This window comes from Mytilus edulis, chromosome 5 (assembly GCF_963676685.1).
Source record: "Mytilus edulis chromosome 5, xbMytEdul2.2, whole genome shotgun sequence".
In the NCBI taxonomy this organism is placed as follows: domain Eukaryota; kingdom Metazoa; phylum Mollusca; class Bivalvia; order Mytilida; family Mytilidae; genus Mytilus; species Mytilus edulis.
Genome location: NC_092348.1, coordinates 80,428,394 through 80,451,917, shown reverse-complemented (window position 1 = coordinate 80,451,917; position 23,524 = coordinate 80,428,394). Strand labels below are relative to the sequence as shown.

At 32.3% G+C, this 23,524-nt stretch overlaps 1 protein-coding gene across 5 annotated transcripts in view; it reads left to right on the top strand.

Annotated features, from left to right (window-relative positions):
• Positions 1-20,221, top strand: part of LOC139524546 (calmodulin-beta-like) — a 42,856-nt gene extending 22,635 nt beyond the window's left edge. Inside the window, exons 2-9 of one of the 5 annotated variants that reach the window (XM_071319396.1) lie at positions 5,146-5,180; positions 9,709-9,756; positions 10,896-10,941; positions 13,065-13,208; positions 17,117-17,226; positions 17,816-17,906; positions 18,773-18,829; positions 19,980-20,221. In XM_071319396.1, the coding sequence (XP_071175497.1) occupies positions 9,748-9,756; positions 10,896-10,941; positions 13,065-13,208; positions 17,117-17,226; positions 17,816-17,906; positions 18,773-18,829; positions 19,980-20,029 (507 nt within the window). In that variant the 5' untranslated portion in view covers positions 5,146-5,180; positions 9,709-9,747 and the 3' untranslated portion in view covers positions 20,030-20,221. Of the gene's footprint in view, positions 1-5,145; positions 5,181-6,388; positions 6,668-8,068; positions 8,089-9,708; positions 9,757-10,520; positions 10,727-10,895; positions 10,942-13,064; positions 13,209-17,116; positions 17,227-17,815; positions 17,907-18,772; positions 18,830-19,979 lie in introns of those variants that run through there. The other 4 variants (XM_071319393.1, XM_071319395.1, XM_071319394.1 and 1 more) reach the window with 4 other exon arrangements.
• Positions 20,222-23,524: the final 3,303 nt, after the last annotated feature.

The following is a 23,524-nucleotide window of genomic DNA, read 5'->3' as shown; positions in this document are numbered from 1 at the left end:
CTATGAATGAGTGGGTTAACCTCTATGAATGAGTGGGTTAACTTCTATGAAGGAGTGGTTTATTACTATGAATGAGTGGGTCAACTACTATGAATGAGTGGGTTAATTACTATGAATGACTGGGTTAACTACTATGAATGAGTGGGTTAACCTCTATGAATGAGTGAGTTAACCTCTATGAATGAGTGGCTTAACTTCTATGAAGGAGTAGGTTAATTACTATGAATGAGTGGGTCAACTACTATGAATGAGTGGGTTAACCTCTATGAATGAGTTGGTCAACTACTATGAATGAGTGGGTTAACTTCTTTGAATGAGTGGGTTAACTACTATGAATGAGCGGGTAAGGATGTATGAATGAGTGGGTTAACCTCTGTGAATGAGTGGGTTAACCTCTATGAATGAGTGGGTTTACTTCTATGAATGAGTGGGTTAACTACTATGAATGAGTGGGTTAACTGCTATGAATGAGTGGGTTAACTTCTATGAATGAGTGGGTTAACTACTATGAATGAGTGGGTTAACTGCCATGAATGCATAAAGGTACATGAACATGAATAATTGAGTTACAATGAGAATGAGTGGGTTAATGTTCATGAATGTGTGTAAGTACATGGACTGGTACATGAAAAATTGAGTGAGTTAGGATCCATGAATCAGTGGATTAAAGTTAATGAATGAATGGGTTTTGATTGTTAACCATATAAATAATAGATGTATTAATGATATGTACATTTTTATTGTTTGATATAAGAAAAAATATTGACAGTCAGTTGGTTACAATCTGTGAATGATAAAGTTAGGATTCATGAATGAGTAAGTAGAAGGAATGCATGAGTGAATGAAAGGGAATGAGTGGATAAGTATGAATAAAGGAGTTGGTTAAACTTGACGAATGAGTGGGTTAAAATTATGTACAATTATTGTTTAGTGGGTTTAGCAAGGATTGAAATTGAGTATGCAGATAACAGTGGTAATGACCCATGATTTAGGGGTTAAAGTCTGGAAGGACAAAGGCTTGAGTGAGAAGTTAAGAGCTGAATGTGTTTTGATCAATGACTGAAGATATGTATTAAATTTCTTTAAAAAATGGATATCTTCTTTATTCACAGCAACATATTTTTGCACCGTTACATTTTATTGTTATTGTTCTAGAAGTGTAAATGAAGATTTTCTATTATGTATGAGCAAATGTCTGCCAATGAAGTTAACTGGTACAATAAAGTCACTTAATTTATTTGTTGGTGTTTTTCTGCATATAAAATGACAATAGTAACATTATATTATCACATACAAAATATCTGAAAGCTTTTTTTGTTCAGGATAAGAATCAGAAACAGATTTTGATTGATGCTGCAAATATCCAGAAACAATTACATATATTACACATATTGATATTAGGCTTTAAAATACAAATATTCACTACATCTCTTTAAATCGTCACTGAATCAAAATATCAAGGGGGAAACATTACAGGTAATGAAGTCAATAGATAAAACCAGAGGCTCTTTGTGAAGTAATAAAACACTGAAGACTAACATAAAACTATGGTCACTGTTTTTGGTTGAAATGGTATTATTGATAATTTATTCTGTTTCTGTCTAACTGTCGGCTCGTTTGTAGTTCTTGTCTTACTTGGCTCATTATTTATGCTATTTGGTTTTCTCTACCAACTGAGGATTGTGTAAAAAATGCCAAAAAGTAATATAAACTTTCTACACAGAAATATTTTTCTCATTTGTAGATATAGGACGATGGATATGAGTGCCAATGGTTAAGACAACTCTCCATCCAAATAACAATTTATAAATGTAAACCATTATAGGTCAATGTACGGCCTTCAACACAGAGATTAATTTGTGTATATTTAATACGGATTGCAAATGTGGGAGTTTAAAATGTCTATATTAAAAAAGAAATTCAGAGTCAATGAAATATATGACTAAATATGCAGTACCAATCCATGGAAATTGATAAATGCCAATGCTTATAAATAAACTACATATCAAAGGTCAATGAACAATAATGATCAGTTTTTGAACATATAAACTCAAATTAAAATGAGACTTGCAAATGCTTATACATGAGGGTTTGGATGGGGTTAAATGATTAAAGAATAATGCCCTTAAAAATTGAAGATTAGAGAATAACGGGCAAAAAAATTGAAGATTAGAGAAAAAAGGGGTTAATTTTTTGAAGATTAGAGAAAAAAGGGGTTAATTTTTTAAAGATTAGAGAAAAAAGGGGTGAAAATTAAATGTTTACAGAATAACAGACCCCCCCCCCCCCATCCAGACCCTCATACATGTACTACTGTAAACTAAATTCCATGAACTAAATATATAAGGGGTTCATCTTCAAATCAGGGCCCCCACTTATGGCTCAGGGGCCACTTTAAACTTTTTTTGGTAGGGGTGAGCAGCTGAGACATCAAATACCCCACCCTTTTTATATATTGTTTTGTTAATCAAAAATATATACCTTGTCATATTAATTAACAAAAACAGGCATATAGATATATCTAAATATTTTTCCCGTTCATTATCTTGTTTAGAAGCAAAAAAGTCGCAAAAACATCACCTTCTTTTCCAATAAATTCGTCACATATTAAACCCTTTTCTTACTGCCCATTTTACATTTTTAATTATGAAGATATTTCAATTCCAAAATATAATACATATTACATATAAAAGACGTTTGATCAGATCATTGATGGTATATAAATATAATATCACCCCAGAGTGTAACACCTTCACTGATTTTAACAAGTTTAAATATTAATTAAAAACTGTTAAAAAGTTTCATTGCCGTTCTTAAAGGACCCTGCAATGGAATTTCTTTAAATAATTGTTATCATGTTTTATGTATACAAACCCTTGAACGTTAATTAGGTGCAAATGTCAAAATATTTGGTTTCATTGCATCTATCACTAATTATATAGCAAGTGCCCCCTATATATGTCCCCATTCAAATGCATTGATCGTCAAAAAAAGAGAAGTTCCAACCCCTAGAAACCTCCCCTAGATCTGTCACTGCAGTTACACAAATAAAACTTTAAGAGACATATATATATAAAGTAAAAGTAAATCAATTTAAGTCTGACTATTAAGGCAGTGCGTGCGGATACGCGTAGCCAAATTGGCCTTTGTGGGCTACACGTACCCGCAATTGATTTAAAAAAATGTTCCTGTTTATCACAAATGACTTTCACACATGTTTTTTTTCTCCTTTAATAGGCTACCCGCAACCGATTTTATAATAGACTGTTTAATTTATTAGTTACAAAAATAGAAATTAAATAAAAATGAACATTAAAAGAATCAAATAATAATTATACTGAATTTAAATAAATATATGTTAAAAGAGTAAACTTTTCGGCTGGAACATTCAAAGACTTATTTTTTAACTGTTTGCAAGAAATATTTGCTGGTTTTACTGTTTTTTTGTCGGAATATTTTCTTTTAACGAGTTTGACAATTGTTTGCCGGAAAATTTTACGGCTTACAACCGAATATTACTTAAACCGGAAATATCGTAATATCCTGAATCGGTCTGGACCGTAATGACTGAGCGGTATCTGAAAAATCCCGTTCCGTTTCATTGTACCAACCACCCAAAGAAGCGACTACCTGTTTGTATGGAACGCCACAGCTGTCTTATGTGGTACTCTGACATTACGTGATGTGGTTTTAACATTACTTGATGTCTATATGGATTTACGTAATGCAGTTGTTTCATTACATGATGTGATTCTGTTATTTCGTAATGATGGTGGTTTTATTTTGTATATAAGGCATTGACATTACACTGCATGATATGTTTATTCCAGTTTTTGATATGGTTTTGCCATTCTTTGATGTGGTTATGTCAATACTTGATGAGGGAAAACCACGTGACAAAGCCGGAAACACCATTTACCGCCATATTTTCAAAATGGAAGATAACCTTGGAGTTTACATGTTATCAAATTAGTTATCACTTAGTTGATTGATTCATTGTTGGTTGCTGAACGACAAGTAGCAAATATATTATGAATTCGCAGGACAAGAACAAATTAACAATTAATACAACAGAGTTTCTGTTGTTCCTCCTAACCGGATGAACATTGTTTAAAAAAATCTGTATTTTATCCGTTTGCATATGCACACATGGCCAATGTCAAAAACAGTGTCATGTGGCGCGGAGAGTTTCCCGAATTAGGTGTCGGAATGCAAACGCGCGGCAATGGGAGTTTTTATAAGTGAAGCTCCTGTTTCTCCATTATGAAAGTTAGATAGAAGTTGAAGAATGCTGTGAAAACATCTTTCTTCAGAACAGACTATAGAGCGCGTGCACGTAAACTAAGTGGAATAAAGCTTGAAATCAAGAACTGAATTTACTGGTTTATCCTCCGTACCTTTATCTGTATCAATGGAGGCAAAACGCATAAACCAAGTCAAAGAAAACAACTAAATCATATATATATATATGACTTCATGATTTGGAAGTTCTATTATAACGGCGACCTATGAACACCCACTGATATACATAGGCTGTGAATAAAATACAATGCTAGGGAAATAAGCCCCTCTGTTATTTTATCTGCCTCATTTATTTTCTTAAATAATACTTTTGTATTTGCTTTTATAAACCATCTTACTTTGGGAGAAGGTAACAATGTGCTTTCCCTTTTTCCTTATTTTCTGTACGTGTAAAAGTTAATCAAACATTTTAAATAAAAAATCTAGCAAAATCATTTGTCGACTTTGAAGGTCATTGGACTCAAACTCCAAGGAAATGATAAATTCTTCTTTATGAAACATATATAGTCATTAATCACCTTGCAGGAAATTCATAGGTGTAACATAAAAAGAGGAGAGGCGGTTATGACCCCAACTCCATCGGAAGCAAGAGGGAAAGAAGTCTGAATATGTTATATACATATTATGAAGTAAATTCATTCGCATTTTGATTTGTTTTAGTGAATGGAAATTTTAAGCACATTTTTTTCCTAAGTGACTTAAATTCAAAATTACCTTTGCTGCTTATTATCAATCGATGTTGTTGACATTTTTCGTCAATCAGTATATCTATATTTCCGGAGAATTAGTTTGTTCCAAAGACTAGACGTGCATAAGAATAGACAATTTTTACTTTTTTTTCAGATAGCCAAAAGAAAGTATCTGCCTAAATACAATAGGTAGGTCTTGTAATAGAGTCTGTCTATAGGATAAAATTCCTTGAAATTTGAACTGCCGATGAAAAAATGAGGGTATATTAGATAGAAATAGAACTTGTGCTTGCAAAAAGACCATTTTATCATGGACCCCTGGTAGAGTTGTTGCAAGGGTTCGTTTCGTGCACAAAGCGTGGCACTTTATCTACACGAAGCATCATATTCAGATTCCTCATTTGACCGAACGTGGTTGCGTACTTGTATATCCCAGCCATATGAACGCCCCTGTTTGGCTAATGTTTTACTTTGTCGGAAGGTGACCAAGAGTAGTCATATTTGTATTCACCTTTATAAATCGTTTGATTAAAAAAGAAATCTACTTATTTTGTGTTAGACTTTCTCATTTTCTTTTATAAATTGTAAATTGAGCATACTTTTTGCATAAAAGACATACTGACAAAGGATAATGCCTTGTCAGCGCAAAGGACTATATATTAGGAAAAACAATCAAATTATCTATATTTACGAAAAATGATATCGTAACTGAAATAGCAGAAGAATGTGTCTGATGATACGAATCCTCCGCTTACAATTGCTTTAATATGTGAAAATAAGGACGGACAGACGGTCAAGGTTAACACTTGGTTCCCCCTTCGCCTACCGACGGCGGCATCAAAAGCAGAAAAGGTCGATGACTGACCTGAAAATTTAAATATTGTCAAAATAATCTAAAATCACTCTTAGAATAACTAAATAACTGCCACTTGAAGTCTGTCCTCAGTTAGTTTACTTTGTCTTTAAAATTCTACTGGAAATCAGTCAGGCTTGTTGAATAGAATTGACGAGCATTCCGACCCCCTCCCCCTATCCCCTCTCCCCTTTTCCTTACAAAATATAATAACTTGTTGTAAATCTTATATAACAAAGAGAAACTGCTGTAGAAAATTGAGTTCCGCCACTGCAAAATGTAGTATTGTAAAGCAAACACATGCACGCACACATACCAAATCTCATGACGTCATACAAAAATAAGTACGGTATTTAAAGTCTGATGAAAAGACTCGTAAAATATTGCTCTAAGGTCAATCTGAAGTACAATTGTGGAACTTTTGTACGTCTGAGAATTAACATTGTATCTACCTGTTCATTTTTAGTTTATTGCTTGTAGCATTAATTATAAGTTTAATTTGTACTTAAGCTGTTATTTTCCAATTAATTATTCATAAATTTAAAGGCTATCCATAATCCATGATGTTCAAGTTCATTGATGATAAAATGTAAATAATTCTCGGGTCTTATCGATGAATAAAACTATTCGCGGGACATTTTGTTGATTTACAACCTAAAAGCAATCAAATTATATTTGCTTCCGACTTAAGCGTCTTATTGATCCTACGATATTAAACACGCCAAGTTAGGAATAAACCAAGCAAAATCAGTAATTACTCTTGTAAGCGACAATGTAGATTTGGAAACACAGCAGCAAGAGGAAACAGCCATTGAAAAACCTGGTAAGTCATTCTAGCCACGTCTTTTTTTGGCATGATAAGGAGGTTGTTTATGTGCCGTCTTACATTTTATGATAAAACCGGTATACGTAATATATTTGTGTCTTTCCAATAATGAATGTATTTTTCATGAAATATCAATTGAATTCCTGTTAAATATCCGTAGACATTTTGAAAGTTGGTTCGAAATGATACTATAATTAGTCGTTGGAGTTGAATAGTATACATTTTGATGTAAATTCAAAACTGTTAAACTATAAAAAGAAAATACCTCCATGTTTAATAGACCATATACGAATTTCTTTTCATATTTGTACACAAACTTGATAGAAAGATGCACATTTTCACATTTAAAAACTAACTTTCGACTAAAGAAAATCATTGAACTATGTCCATATTTTTAATGAAAACGACAGGTAAAGAGATAGATATACAAATGTACACACAATGTTTCTAATTATAAAAAAAAGAGTAATAAGAAATGCTATACAATATCAAAATACCTTGCTTGTAGACCAACAAATTTCACTTTAGAATTGAAGTGTGCATTTCTTTAACTTAAATACCGAAGAATGCAATTTTATATCTAACGGGATTTAGGTGACGTATTCGGTATGATGATGATAATGATGGATGACTGTTTAACGTCTTATATTACGGGAAATGTATTGCATATTATGAACGAGAACATCTAATGTGATAGTGATACGAACCCTACTTTGTACTAGAACGACATGCTGAAACGGATATTTAACATTTTTGTTCACACGTTATTTGTCTGCACTCTAAGTATGCAAGCAGGTCATTCTGACTTCGAGCCAACCAATTGTGCTCTTATGTTCTATTTACCAGTATTTGACCCGGCCGGAGATAGAAACCAAGACGTGACGTACTATCCCCCAAGACCCAACGAGACAATTACGCACGATATCACTGCAATGGTATATACAAACAAGGCGACAGTAATGACTTATGTGTAACTCTATCTGTTTTATTCCATAATGGTTTTGAGGTGTAAAAACTCAAGATTACACATATTGATTATACATTTTCCGATACCACTACTGTTTGGGTTATAATTTAATGTCTGTTCATTTCATTTTGGAAATTAGATATTTTCTAGACTCAGCCGTGTTACGTAATGAATAACTTCCTAGATATCTGGATCAAAATGTTGCATGCCGGAAGCGTATTTTGTAAGCAAAAGACTCGAGCACTCGTTAGTGACGCTCGAATAAAAATAGTTTATAATGTCAAAATAAAGTATGAAGTTTAAGAAAAGCATTGTGGACACAAACTTCCGAAAGTTTTTTGTAAGTAGACGCAAAATGTTAATTGTTTAAGACAATAAGCTATCCTCTATATAGTTTTTCGTTGGTTTTTTTTTAGTAGGGGACGAATTCAAAGAGAGCAAATAGTAGTCAGTATGAATTCCTATACCAGTTTTCATATTCAATAGTCTCTAATTATGTCGTAAATGAGATTGGAATACATCGCGTGTATCTTTCAAATCGACCCTACAATATTGTATTATCATACATCTTGATTTAGTTGTATTGGTTAACATATTATTATCTTACACCACAACGACAATGAAATAACAAAGTTAGTTTTCAATAATTTAGAATTTAACTATAATTGGAACGAAATGGTATATGATACTTAAATCATTTAGATAAACGGAACATTAAAGGTCTTTATGTACACATACATTTACTTCTATCTGTATAAATACATTTTCTTCGTGTTTTAAAGTCATAAAACTTAAAAGTAAGTAAACCTTCTTACATGTACATCTATCTATACAGCTTTGATTTGTACGGTTTACGTGATATGTTTATTAAGTGAATAATGTAAATTTTCGGCATTTGTACGGAGTAAAGCTTTTTGGTGTTTTAGATTTGAAGGGTCTTGGGTCTCTGGTCATATCGGGGGTAATTGTATTGTTTGACAATCATTTAAAGAAAGCTTATCCGAAATCGTTATCTCATTAAATTTATCAGAAATCGTTTACTATTTCTATAATATTGATTTTGATTGCCGCCTTGATTGTGTTGAATGTCGTTTTCATCACTCTTTGTAATATAATGGTAGCCTGTATTTATTGCTGGAGGGAGCTGTTATATCCAGTGAGATCCATGCACTAGAAAAAATTCAGAGCAATTTAAATCTGCCAGTTGCGTTCGACTCAGACCTTAATTGTCTATTATTGTCAGTTTTCATGCCGAAGGTCGGTGGTTTTCTCTGGTAACTCCGCGTTTCTCCACCAGTAAAAACTGGTCACAATCATATACATTTTTTACATGTATATATTATCGAGCAGGCCGTAAAACAACCAATCAATAAATTTTACCACTGTAATCATAACCATACATCTACAGGTTTGTAATGTTTCGAATTTTTACTTCATTACAATATAAGATAGTTGTATTGATTGTATTTGAGATATTTCATAAATATTGGGATTTAATGAATTATAAAAATATTTAAACAGCAATCTGAACAGATGATTATCCAATAGCTATACATAAATACAGTTCTATGGTTTATTGGTTATACTACCCAATGTGTCATCAACTCAACAGCAGTAAGCTAACGCTTTTGTACTGATTTATTTATAATAAACTATTCCCCAGTTAATTGATTTAAAAAAATACAAAGAGACAAAGATTCATACCCTCTTAGGTGCATTGGCCTTTTCTTTTTTAAATCTCTTTTGGTCATATAGTTGCTGCGTATTTACACATCTCCGGCTTTTAATTGAAAATTTTGAGCGTTTCTAATGGAGGTACACGCTGAAAAGTGGACTAGGAAATCACATTTTGTTACGTTCGTTCCTGTTCCGTCTTGTTAGCGAGTAATTTTCGTCAATTAATTTGAATCTAGTCACAACAAGCTAATTTGCAGACCTAAGTATCACATTATCGTATTTATCAAACCATTATTTACACTGTGAAGAGTTCATGTACATGATAAAAACAATAGAATTACACACGTCGTTGTTTTGTGAATATGTTGTTATGCGGATTGTTGTATATTTTCAGATTCAACATTGACGTACACCATTACAAGCAATCTTAAACATGTCTGCGGTAAATATTAATGTACTTGGTCTAATTGAAGTAATCAACAGTTGGTCCTGCTGTTATGGATATCTAATGATTTAGATGCTATTTACCTATATCAAAAATATCTTAGCGTATGTTCCGTATCCTATATACATACCATAGAAGATGTGGTATGATTGCCAATGATACAACTCTCCATATTAGACAAAATAACATAGAAAGTAACAACTATAGGTCCCCGTACGGCCTTCAACCATAAGGAAATCCCATAATGCATAGTCAGCTATAAAGGGCTCCGGCATCACAACGGTAATACATGTCTAACGAGAAAACTAACGGCCTAATTTATGTACAAATTAATAAACGAAAAACAAATATGCAACACGGCAACAAATGGAAATTACCGAATTACAGGTTTCTGACTTGTAAGCTTTGAACATGAAAAATATCTCATGAAAAATTTAAGAAATACCAACAGAAAATGTAACCCCTAAATTTATCTGTGCTTTTATTCAGTGAGAATTATTGTTTTATGAGTTTTAATGTTCCTCAGGTATCTTTCGCTCCTCGTTTACCGACAAAATCCGTGAAAATTGTCATCACACAATTATTGTAATGACATATAATTACGTATTACCAGTAAAATGTATGGACGTCATTGAACAAGTGGTATATATATTCCATATTAATTTAGTTCCACGCGAGATGATAAACAAATGTATTGACATTTTAGTTGATATATAGATATATTTGTGGTCGCATGTAGTATACATTTGACATCCAAAACATACCCCCTACTGATTTTATGACGAACGATCATTGATGAAATACATTGTGCTTGAATTTCAAATATTTGAGGAAAGCGACAAATAAGGAAATATAATTTGATTGTTTAAAATCTATATATATATATCATATTTGATGAACTTTAAAAGTTTGATGAATTCTACGTCGAGCATCCTAATGGTGCGAACCAGGAGAAAAACCTTGCCAGGTAAGTTAATTGGAATAATATGGAATTGAAATGAACAGGAGTTGTGTCCCAGTTTTGGTGTCGTTAGACTATGTGTATGTCTAAATCACGCATACTCTGCACATGCGATTTTTTACGATCTAAAAAGTAAGAATTGTAAAAGAAATTTTTGTATTTGATACCATTTCAGGAAGAGAGTAGTATACTACAGAGATATTCAGAGGCAAAAATCCGTGGTATGTTTTATATGCATATATAGCATTTGTACCTCAATATAGATTAAATTCACTAAAATCGATGCATTTACAAATGCATTTTTAGTCGTAATTTAAATAAAATATTCAAAATTATTTTGAATATATTTAACTATTTTGCATTATATACAAATAATTTTGATGTCATACTGAAGAAGCCAGTATGTCTGCAGTTGGCATGATTTTATGTATCATAACTGATTGTAATGAGCACTGACTCGTTTAAAAAAAAACACAAAACGAAGTGCTTATATAGAAATAACATACAAAACATTATAATCAAGATAACTAACCCCAAATTGAAAATAACAGTTTATAAATTTATTCCACCTTATTTAAACTTCACCAGCATCGCTCAAACAATCAATCAAGAGAATTATGATATCAAGAATTAGGCGATATTGCTGTTCATAATCTCTGAGGAACGACCGATTTACCCATTTTTTGTATCTCGACGTAAACGTGAACCGAATGTATACTAATTACTATTGGGAATCTATACCACTGTCCAGGGATAGGTTGCGGCTAAAACATGTTGCAATATTATTTGTATACCTCTGTCTTAATTCTGTAGTTCAGTGGTTGTCTTTGAAATATCCTATAGATATCTTAACGCATATTGAAATATAACAAATATGCAATCTTTGAATTATATTCCACGTTAATCCTGCTCATTTTGAATATATACAAATATTTCTAAGAAGATCGATTTCTTCATAATACAAAGACTCGAGATCTTTTAAATGTCAGTTACAGCATCCAAGAAAATCAATATGATTATTCCATTAGAAATTTTTTATTGGACACAATATTTTAATTGAATTTCTCAAGCAATGATAATGTCGTCCCATGGTGATGTTTTTCAGCATAATCCTCTACAAGACGTTCTATATACTCGAATTTGGAAAGCAAAAACAAAATCGATTTGTGTTTCCTATCTCCAAGGCCGAGTCCTTACCTATCTATAAAGTTCATGCTTACACCAACCTATGTCAGAGACCAACATATTTGTCTTAAAACCGTTCAGAATGTTATATATGTAAATTTTGTGTGTACATTTTTTTATGTTACAGCACACTATTACCTAACTACACCCCCACCCCCTCCCCAATGTTTCCTTTATTGTTTCTGTCAGATTGAAGAAAACCAGTATTTATTTATATTATACTGGTTTTGTTTTGAATTTAAAAACATTGAGGAAGTTTAAGCTCATTTAATTAATAAAGCAAATGTATGTTTATTAGTAGACTAAACTTGACTTCCTGTACTGTGCAGGTTTTACGACTTGCAGTTTAAGCTTTATTATAACATGATTATTTTCTTAAGGTTCGATAACAAATTATTATGCATATTTAGGAAAGCACAAATTACACAATACATCAAATATATAGTTTGTCTAATAACATGGAAGACTGGAAATTTGTTCTAGAAAAAAAACCCAGGGTGTGTTGCACAGGGGAACTCGTTTGCTGTGCCATTTTTTTTTAAATGGTATTTTTGCAACTTTTTGAAACTTATATAAAATGTAGCAGATAGCAATGGTTAACGTTCGATAGCCTTTTGATATATGGGATATTTTAAAGATTTTCGACTGATGTTATTCTAATGTGCGTCCTATATAGTCGTTTCAATAACATTGTATATTAAAACTCCAACAACATGCATACAGCATAAACAAGTATGGTTTCAGACTACAATTTAAATTCAAATCACCACAAATATAGACGTAATACCTTTTTATTTTATTCATATGTTCAGGGGTTCGTGCAAGGCCTCATATATGAGAAATGTCATAGATATTAATGGACTTCAGAGTCCTGTTTTTGTATAGAATGAAATTCAAAACAGTGTGGCTGTGGCCATTGATTAACACATTAAATTCATCCATTGACTGGGACAATTTAGGTGAACGTTTGTATGTAACGACCACTGCTCACTATGTACTTTTTAAAGACATTTAAACTATGGGGTCAATCAATGGCCACAGCCAAACTGTTTTGAATTTCATTCTATAAAACATTCAAAAGAATTATCAAACTCTCCACAAATTACAATAATTGTGTGCTTTCAACTCCAAAGTTTTCACATTTTTTTTTCTATTTTAGAATTACGAGAAGCATTTCGTCTGTTTGATAAAGATGGCGACGGATCTATCAGTACAGATGAACTAGGAACAGTTATGAGAAATCTAGGACAATTTCCATCATCGGACGAAATATCACAAATGATTAAGGAGATCGATATTGATGGTATGTATGTCAATACATCATCGATTTTTGTTTCAAAATTACAAGATGCAGATAGTTTGCTTGTCTGTCAATTGACTTGACTATATAGATGCACGATCTAGGCATGTTATGTATGATGACACTTCCTCGTTGGTCTCTAATCTTTGGTGAAAATACAATACTGTATCTTTGAATTTTGTCATCCCCAGTTTTTAATGTGGTTCGTGTTTCCTTTTCTTTAGCTTTCTATGCTGTGTCTTGTGTACTATTTGTCTCTTTTCTTTTTTGGAGTTGGTTTATTTAATTTCGATCTATGAATTTTGAATGTCCCTCTGGTATCTTTCGCCTTCGTTTTTATTCTAAGTGTATAATCCTGGTACTTTTGATAACTAATTAGTCACCACATCAGTGTTGACATCGAAATCAATTATATAAAATTTTCATATATATTTACCTTTTCCAAAAATATGAATTATTCTAAATACTAAGGATTTTCTTATCCCAGGCATAGATAACCTTAGCCGTATTTGGCACAACTTTTTGGAATTTTGGATCATCAAAGCTCTTCAACTTTGTACTTGTTTGGCTTTCTTTACTATTTTGATCAGAGCGTCACTGATGAGTCTTATGTAGACTAAACGCTCGTCTGGCGTATTAAATTATAAGCCTGGTACCTTTGATAACTGGTACCATGTCGAAATTTTCTATTTTACTGTTTATTTGTGTTTGTCTCTGTCCTGAATGTTCTTGCATCTATTTGTACTGTAGTCCTGTCATGTAATGTTGTTGTTTTAGTGTTATTAAGCATTGCCATCAAAGTGCGAGGTTTGGCTAGCCACAAATGCAGGTTCAACTCACCTTTTTTTCTTATAATGTCATGTACCAAGTCTGTAAAATGGCAAGTGGCATCGTATAGTTCGTTTCTGTGTGTGTATGTGTGTGTTGCATTGTCGTTTGGTTTTATGTTGCACTTCGGTGTTTCTGTTGTTTCTGTTGTTTCGTTGTTTCTGCTGTTTCGTTGTTTGCCTCATAAAGTTAATGTGTTTTTCTCAGTTTTAGTTTGTAACCCATATTTGTTTTTTCTCAATCAATTTTTTACTTTCGATCAGCGGTATACTACTGTTGCCTTTATTTAAATTGTACTAAAACTTTATTACAAATAATTATTGGACTGGACTCGTTTTGGTTTTTTATGACTTTACTTTCTCTATTGGAACATTCTATTAGAATATCGATTGTTGAAAACTTTCCTTTTTTATTTTTATTTGTTCTTTAAATATATAAAGCGTATAAATTTTTCATCGTCTGGGAGTTTCAAAATAGCAAAGAAAGAACTTTATAACAAAGGAATGAAAGCATATTTCAAATTAAGGAAGACCTTTTCAGTGGAAAGCCCAAAACCTAGTACTTTATTACACATCTATAACCATACAATCCGACCAATCTTGTTGTATGGATCTGAAATTTGGGGTTATATACCACATAAGAAACAAATACATTTGGATTACTTTATATCAAAAGAAACTGATTATCTTGTACTAGAGAAAATTCATACTAAGCTTTGTAAATTTTCACTTGGAGTAAATATTAAAACATCAAATATGGCATGTAGAGGAGAACTAGGTTCACTCCCTACACTGTATTATGTAATAATGAATATGGTAAAATATTGGATCCATCTTATGAAAGATATTGAACCTTCAAATATTATTCTAAGGGAAGCCATAAATCTATCTCATTCTATGGACAAACATAACCAGGAATCTTGGATAGGAAGCATTAAACATATATTTAAATTTCTAGACTTAGAATATCTATTTGTTAACCAGTCAAACTTTAAACAAAACCATATTCTAAAAAAAGTAAAAACATCTTTAACTATTAAATTTAAAGAAAGCTGGTTAGCGAGTTTAGAAAGCAATTCTGGGAAGTGTACTAATTTACAATCTGGCAATAAATTAAGAACTTACAGAAAATTTAAAAATATTTTTATGTTTGAACCATATTTAAAAATGAATTCAAAAAAAGACAGGCAAATAATCACAAGATTTAGAACTAGCTGTCATGATCTTGAAATAGAAAGAGGGAGGTATATTGGAATTAAAGCTGAAGACAGAAAGTGTAAGCTATGTAAGAACGCAGTTGAAGACGAACTACATTTTCTTTTAAAATGTCCTGTTCTAAAAGATACTAGATCTCAACATCTATCTAATTTAAATTCTAAATTCAAAAATTTTTCAAGATTATCTGATGAAATGAAATTTGTTTGGATTCTTTCATCTGAAGATTTGTTTGTTACTTCAAACTTATCTAATTTATTGCACTCCCTTTTTGAAGAAAGAAAGAAAATTATAGAAAATATTGTTGTTTAAAATAGAAGAAAAAATATATATTAGATATATATATATATATTTTTTCTTCTATATATATATATATAAATTAAAATTGATCAGGAGTTGTCTCCCATAGACCTAGAACTATCCTAAAGATTTATGTAATTTCTCCAGGTCACAGTGGCACCCATAACAACTATGTTTTGTCAATAACTTGGTTTATATCAGGTTAATTAGTGTAAATGTGTATTCATGTGGTTTTTTGTTTAATTGTACTTTAATCATTCTAATCATTTTCTGTGCTTTATTTTGTAATTCATTTGATTGTATAGCTCAAATTTTGGGCACCATGATTGGTTAATAAAAATTATCTTATCTTATCTTATCTTAAAGCTATTTTTTGATGATAAAAATCGTATAATATATTTAGCATTTCCTTTTCTTGTATCAACTGTCCTTCATATAAAAAGTCACTCACAAAGTAGTTTAACAGAAATTCCATTTGTTGGCATGTTTATTTGGTAAAACTATTTTACAACAAACTGTATGTTGATAATAATTTGATATGCTTGAATATTGGATGCGTTTGACTATTTTTCACAAGAGTTGTATTTCTTTGGACATAGTTTTTATAATGTCTCTTAGACAAAAAGAAATCTTTCTTTAAAATGGCTGATGATTGATTCTTTGTGCTCAGAAAATTATGATATAAGTCTTTAATTCTGTTTGTTGGTGAAAAACAGGACTGAAATATGCAACTGTTCAACACGATTGCGATAGCTTATCATCATTCGAAAAATATCAACGAATTAGAAATGTGATTATTTTTGTACACATACAGAGACATTAATGTATATGGTCAATAAATAATACGTTGTGTTTGAGATATGTTATTATTTTTCTAGTACTTCATGAGATTGTCGGTTATGTACATTTAAATCAAAATTGAATTTCTATTCAAACAAAGAAAGTTTGACTAAAACTATTAAAGTGAACTCCTTTAAATGATCTAAAAGAGGTATAAACTATATAAATATATATAATTTACAAGCCGCTTCAAACCTGATTTATGTTTGTATTAAGATTTATTTTAATTGTTAAGAACTATTAGTTTATAGTTTTTACCTTCGATTTTATATTTTTTTATCACACATTTGTTGATATAAATGAGGATGACGTAATGCATTAATTTGTTTACCAATTATCACCAATGTTTTGCTGTGCATCAATATCTTTCATTCAATTTATCAGATATTTCTGCTGAATTAGCACTTTTTATGTAAAGCTGTAATTCCCTTTGCATGTTCGATCAATAAAGTGAAACTATTTTAAGAATGCATGCACGCACTTCCATTTTGCTTGGTATGCAAATAAAGTACATGATGCCAACAGTTCAGATTAGAAAGGTGATAAGGGAGCCGTAATTTTGTTTATGAACGATTAACTTCGATTGGGCATTCGACTAATTTTCAAATTATCAAATCGTCAAACAGTGACGTGTTCGAATAACAATGCATACATGTACCTGCAAGCACCTTACCATTGCCTTAGACTTGTGCCATATACTAACCTAACTTGATTTTTGTTTCATAATAGGCGATGGGACGTTTAGTTTTGAAGAATTTGTACAAGTAATGGCCAACATGGGAGGTATCAGTGAACAATCAGAAGAGGACGAAGAAGAGGAACTAAGACAAGCTTTTAGAGTAAGATATATATATGTCTTGTGTACTATTATTTGTCTGTTTGTATTTTTCTTTTTTAGCCGTGGTGTTGTCAGTTAGTTTTCTATTTATGAGCTTGAATGTCCCTCTGGTATCTTTCGCCCTTCTTCTATATGCTAAAATAGGTATCTTTAAAGTAGAGCGCTTGAAATATTTATTTAGGGGCCAGCTGAAGGACGCCTCCGGGTGCGATAATTTCTCGCTGCATTGAAGACCTGTTGGTGACCTTCTGCTGTTGTCAGTTCTATGGTCGGGTTGTTGTCTCTTTGACACATTCCCCATTTCCATTCTCAATTTTATATGTTAAATATTTCATACTGCAAGTAAAAAAGTATTCAAAAAGGGGAAGTCTCTACAAATCTGACAAGTTACAAGCTACCAATCGGTAAAAGTAACCAAAAAAAACTGGCATATTTCTGACTTGGTACAGATATTCAATTACATGAACTGATGAAGTGACCAAAGATTTAGAGGTTTTACATTCAAATAAAATGTTATCTTGCCAAGTACTGGCAATGAAAAAACCTTACTGTATTGTTGAAATCTTATCAAGTTTTTATTTTGTTTTAAGGTATTTGACAAATCAGGATGTGGTTACATTACAGCATCAGATCTCAGGGCAGTATTGCAATGCATTGGCGAAGATCTAACAGAAGATGAAAGTAAGTCATAATATAAATTGTCCAATACTTTTGCTTTTTAAGGTGCCATTAACTAAGGCTGCTGTCTAATTGATGTTTAACTTCATCTTTTATTCTATATTAAACACTTATTCCGAAATCTTGAAATATACTGCAATACTCTTAATACATTTTAACGATTTTGATATAATTGTTTGTTATATTTAACAATATGTGATATACAAGATTAACTTGATCACCATGAGATAGATGCGAGTTCTGAAAGGTTTTTGCATGTCAGATAATTTCTTTTGTGTGAGGTCAAAATTGGGTAACACACAAAAAACTTTGATATTTTCTTGCTGTACTTTGGCTTGTTAGGGGTTTACTCAGATAGTATGGAAATCCCAGGTTTGCAGTTACTTCTCTACTAATGACACGTAACGTGCTGCTCGTTACAATATAAAGTAAAATGAACACCGGGGAAAATTCTTGAAGTAAAGTCCTTGATCAAATGGCAAAATCAAAAGCTCAAATACATCAAACGAATGGATAACCACTGTCATATTCCTGATTTGGTAAGGGCATTTCCTTATGTAGAAAATTGAGGATTAAACCTGGTGTTACAAGTTGGAGTATCCAGTATTTTCTTATGTTTCGTCGTTATTGTGTTGTTTGTCTATGTTGTGACATGTGTACTATTGTTTGTCTGTTTGTACTTTTCATTTTTAACCATCGGGTTGTCAGTTTATTTTCGATTTATGAGTTTGTCCCTCTGGTATCTTTCGTCCCTCTTTTGTCTAATTTTATATTTTTTATTGTGTCGTCGTCTATCATGTATTAACATTTGAAATGTGTTATTTTATTATTATTTTATATCATTGACAATTTTCTTTTGGTTTAAACAGTTGATGAAATGATTGCTGAAGTAGATATTGATGGAGACGGAAGAATAGATTTCGATGGTAAGTTTTTATTGTATTCTTAAAACTATATCTTGATAATCTTTTTTGATCTAACTAACATTTATAATTATTCGACATTGTCGAAATTAATTGAACGGTGATGCCGAACCAGTAGAATCGATCGAAGTTGACAACTGCATAACCGCACAAGCTTGTTTACTTTTGTATCATAGAACAGGAAATTCAAAGATGACTAAGAGGGTATTCCGGTGTTATGTTGCCGCAGACATTTCTACCCACGTGACTTCTATTTTTGACTGATAACCGAACGTATTTTTGTATAGTTACGCGGATATTATAGAGTGCATGATTGAAATTTTATATTTGCGCCAGATGCGCGTTTCTTTGACCCGATTATAGTGATAGTTGTGGGGATATGCTTATCTGAAAAAAACCAATGTATCCGACTTTATTAAGCACACGATGGAATTAGAATTATTTCAACCAGAAATCTCATCAGTTGCACTCGAAATGTCTTATTTCGTTGTCTATTTAAAATTCTTTTTATCATTGTTAAACCATTCTATCTTGTCTGTTGAGTTTTGTGATAACTTGTTAGTAAGCTAAGGGATTTAAAACTCAGTCTGCATTAGGTGTAAACCCTTGCCTACCAGTACAGTGAATACCAATAAATAACGCATAATGAGTGTTTAATAGAGAAGGAACATTTGTGATTTGGTAAATGTCCCTATTTTACTTACACCTCCGCACCCCAACTGACATCTTTAAATGAAGATTATTCTTTAAAAAAAATATGCATTATTAATATAGAATTGAGAATGGAAATGGGGAATGTGTCAAAGAGACAACAACCCGACCATATAACAGACAATAGCAGAAGGTCACCAATAGGTCTTCAATGCAGCGAGAAATTTCCGCACCCGGAGGCGTCCTTTAGCTGGCCCCTAAATAAATATATATACTAGTTCAGTGATAATGAACGCCATACTAAACTCCAAATTATGCACAAGAAACTTAAGTTAAAAATAATACAAGACTAACAAAGGCCAGAGGCTCCTGACTTGGAAAAGGCGGCGGCGGGGTTAAACATGTTTATAAATATTTATTTGTATACAACTTAAAAAGATTATTTGAAATTCGTAATTACCGGTGTATCAATTTTTTTAATGTTAATTTATTTTATTTGCAGAATTTATTGCATGCATGTGTGAGGATGCACCACAGAAGTCTACAGCATAATTTGTCACATTGTGAACATCAAAATGTAATGAGTATGGACGTTAGTAGTGTGATCTTATATGATCGAACATTCAGCAGTACAAAAAGACGACCGACTGCAGTAGTACTTGGGTTTTTATTATGTATTAAATAAATACTTACTTATGTAAACGGTTACTTTGAAATAATAAATAAATACATGTATACCAGTGTGAGATAGGATTTGTTATACAGATACATATTGGCAGTATTATCGAGTTATTGGATAAAGTATTATGTGAGTCCAAATAGTTCTGTCGACGTCATAACATAAGTAAGATAGCCTGTCAATACCGTCATAATCGTGATAATTGTTTGGACTAGTATTGTGGATATAAATGTATGAATTGCAAGATTATATCTTCGTCACAAAAATACGTCACTGTTTGTTTTGTCATATGCTGTCGATAATTGAAGATGTTAGATGTTACTCTGCGATTTCCATGTTGTACATGTAACGACTACTAGGTGTTCTTGCGTTTCTTTGTGCTGTATTCCTGTCACATAGTGTTGTCGTTTTAGATGTATTGCCTAACATTGCATTTTTAATGGGAGGCTTGGCTAGCAATAAAACCAGGTACACTCCACCAATTTTTCTTTAAATATCCTGCACCAAGTCAGTAATATGGTAGTTATTAATAGATCGTTGGTGTTTGTTTTTGTTGCACTTCAGTGTTTTTGTAATTCTTTTGTTTTCCTCTTATAGTTGAGGTCTTTCAATTGGTTTTATTCTGTAACCCGAATTTGTTTTCTCTCGGCCAAATTATGACTTCTGAACAGCGGTATACTACTGTTGCCTTTCTTTTATATTTTTGATACACAATAAATTGTGTTTTTACGAATTCAATTCCCAAATAAGTGGTTCCCAATTTCATTTTTTTTTCTCATCACTTGGCGTCCGGCGTCCGTCGCCTTCCGTCGTCGTTAACTTTTACAAAAATCTTCTCCTCTGAAACTACTGGGCCAAATTAAACCAAACTTGGCCGCAATCATCATTGGGTTTTCTAGTTTAAAAAATGTATCCGGTGACCCAGCCAACCAACCAAGATGGCCGCCATTGCTAAAAGTAGAACATAGGGGTAAAATGTAGATTATGGCTTATATCTCTGAAACCAATGCATTTTCAACAATTTTTCGTAAATTTTTGTAATCTTTTACAAAAATCTTCTCCTCTGAAACTACGAAGTCAAATTTAACCAAACTTGTCCACAATAATCATTAGGAAATGTAGTTTTAAAAATGTGTCCGTTGAACCGGCCAGCGTACCAAGATGGCCGCCATGGCTAAAAATAGAACATAGGGGTAAAATAAAGATTTTGACTTATAACTCTGAAACCAAAGCATTTAGAGCAAATCTGACAGGGGTTAAAATTGTTTATCAGGTCAACATCTATCTGCCCTGAAATTTTCAGATGAATCGGACAACCCGTTGTTGAGTTGCTACCCCTTTATTGGTGATTTTAAGGAAATTTTGCCGTTTTTGGTTAGTATCTTGAATATAATTATAGATAGAGATAAACTGTAAACAGCAATAATGTTCAGCAAAGTAAGATCTACAAATAAGTCAAATGCCCAAAATGGTCAGTTGACCCCTTCAGGAGTTATTGCCCTTTAAAGTCAATTTTTAACAATTTTCATTAATTTGGTACATTTTTGTAATTTTTTTACAAAATAATTTCCTCTGTTACCAATGGGCAAAGTTCATTATAGATAGAGATAATTGTAAGTAGCAAATAAACTCATCATAGATACCAGGACTAAATTTTGTGTATACGCCAGACGCGCATTTCGTCTACAAAAGACTCATCAGTGACCCTCCAATCCCAAAAAGTTAAAAAGGCCAAATAAAGTACGAAGTTGAAGAGCACAATGGACCAAAGTTCCTAAAAGTTTTGCCAAATACAGATAAGGTAGCAAGAACGTTCAGTGAAGTAAGAACTTCAAACACATCACCATCACCAAAACACAATTTTGTCATGAATCCATCTGTGTCCTTTGTTTAATATGCACATAGACCAAGGTGAGCGACACATGTTCTTAAGAGCCTCTAGTTTTTCTTTAAATCAATTTGAATGTGGTCTAATAAAGAAACGAATGGTTATTCAATCGTCAAACATTTGCATAGGTTTCGTTACAAGTCCTTCATCCCGTAAAAAACTTCATCAAAAACTACATTGACCACCTTTAACTTGAAAGACCAAAAACTTTAACCTGAAGCGGGACAGACGGATGAATGACCTAACGGACGCCAAACCGAAAAAACATAATGTCCATAAATGGGGCATAAAAATAAGACAACAAAAATACCAAACTACAAGGAAAATTCAAAACGGCAAGTCCCTTATCAAAAGCTCAAACACATCAAACAACCTTATCTATAATACTAAAATTACGAGGTCCAATTTGTCAGCCGTCATCTCGTAAAAACGATGAATCAAAGAATTCAACTTTATATATAACTAATATAGTACAATGGTGTTGATTAAAAATTACACCACTCTAGGCCCATTTGTTTTCCACGTAATTAATATTGCCAATAATTATGAAGTTCCGGATCGATTCCGACACCGATACCAATAGTATATTCACCTGTTACCTATTACCTTATCTGTACGTTCCGCATCAGACAAGCGCACCACCAAACAGTGTATTAAGAATTTTGCTGTATACTATTGAGTAAAAAATATTCCATTCCAGGCCCTTTTGTTTTCCAAATTATTAATATTACCAATAATTGATAGGTTCCAGGTCGACGGATTCAAACAGAAAGATTTTGAAAGCAGAGAAAACTGTGCACCTTATACATGTTATAATCGGCATGACTTTATCAGATGACAATACCAATACTAAAATAAGGCATACGCGTAGTTATATATCAGTCACGGAACCGCGATATCACGGGTGTGTTCTAGTATGTATATATATATATATAAAGACATTCAACAAAATGTATTACAGCTGTGACGAATTTAGTAGTTTCTCTTCTTATGTCCTCATTCCTGTTGGATTTTGGCTAGTTTTATATTGATCTGAACATACTAACCAAAACCAATTATTGACGCACATTCATCGTAAATAACTGTTTCAAGTTCTATAAATAAGAACTAATCAAAGATCCTAGCCAGCCTCATCGTGAATAAATACAACACTATTGTTTTTAAATGAAAAGTATGTATCTGTCAATCTGACGTCATTAAATAGCACATGCAAAAGACGAGGCTGATAATTTGGTATGTCCAAAGCGTGTTTTGTATTAATAAAACTTCAGAGGCACAGGAATCAGTCCAGTTTGAAGGAAAAATAACATATGGAGTTGAAGAGCATTGAAAACCAAAATTTTGTGAAAAGATGTACCAAATACGGTAGTATACCTCCTTCTTTGTATAGTGTTAATACTACAATTAGAAACATAATAAAACTCGATAACATTTGGTGCAACATTACTATGATTGAAATCAAAGATAAGACAACACTTGC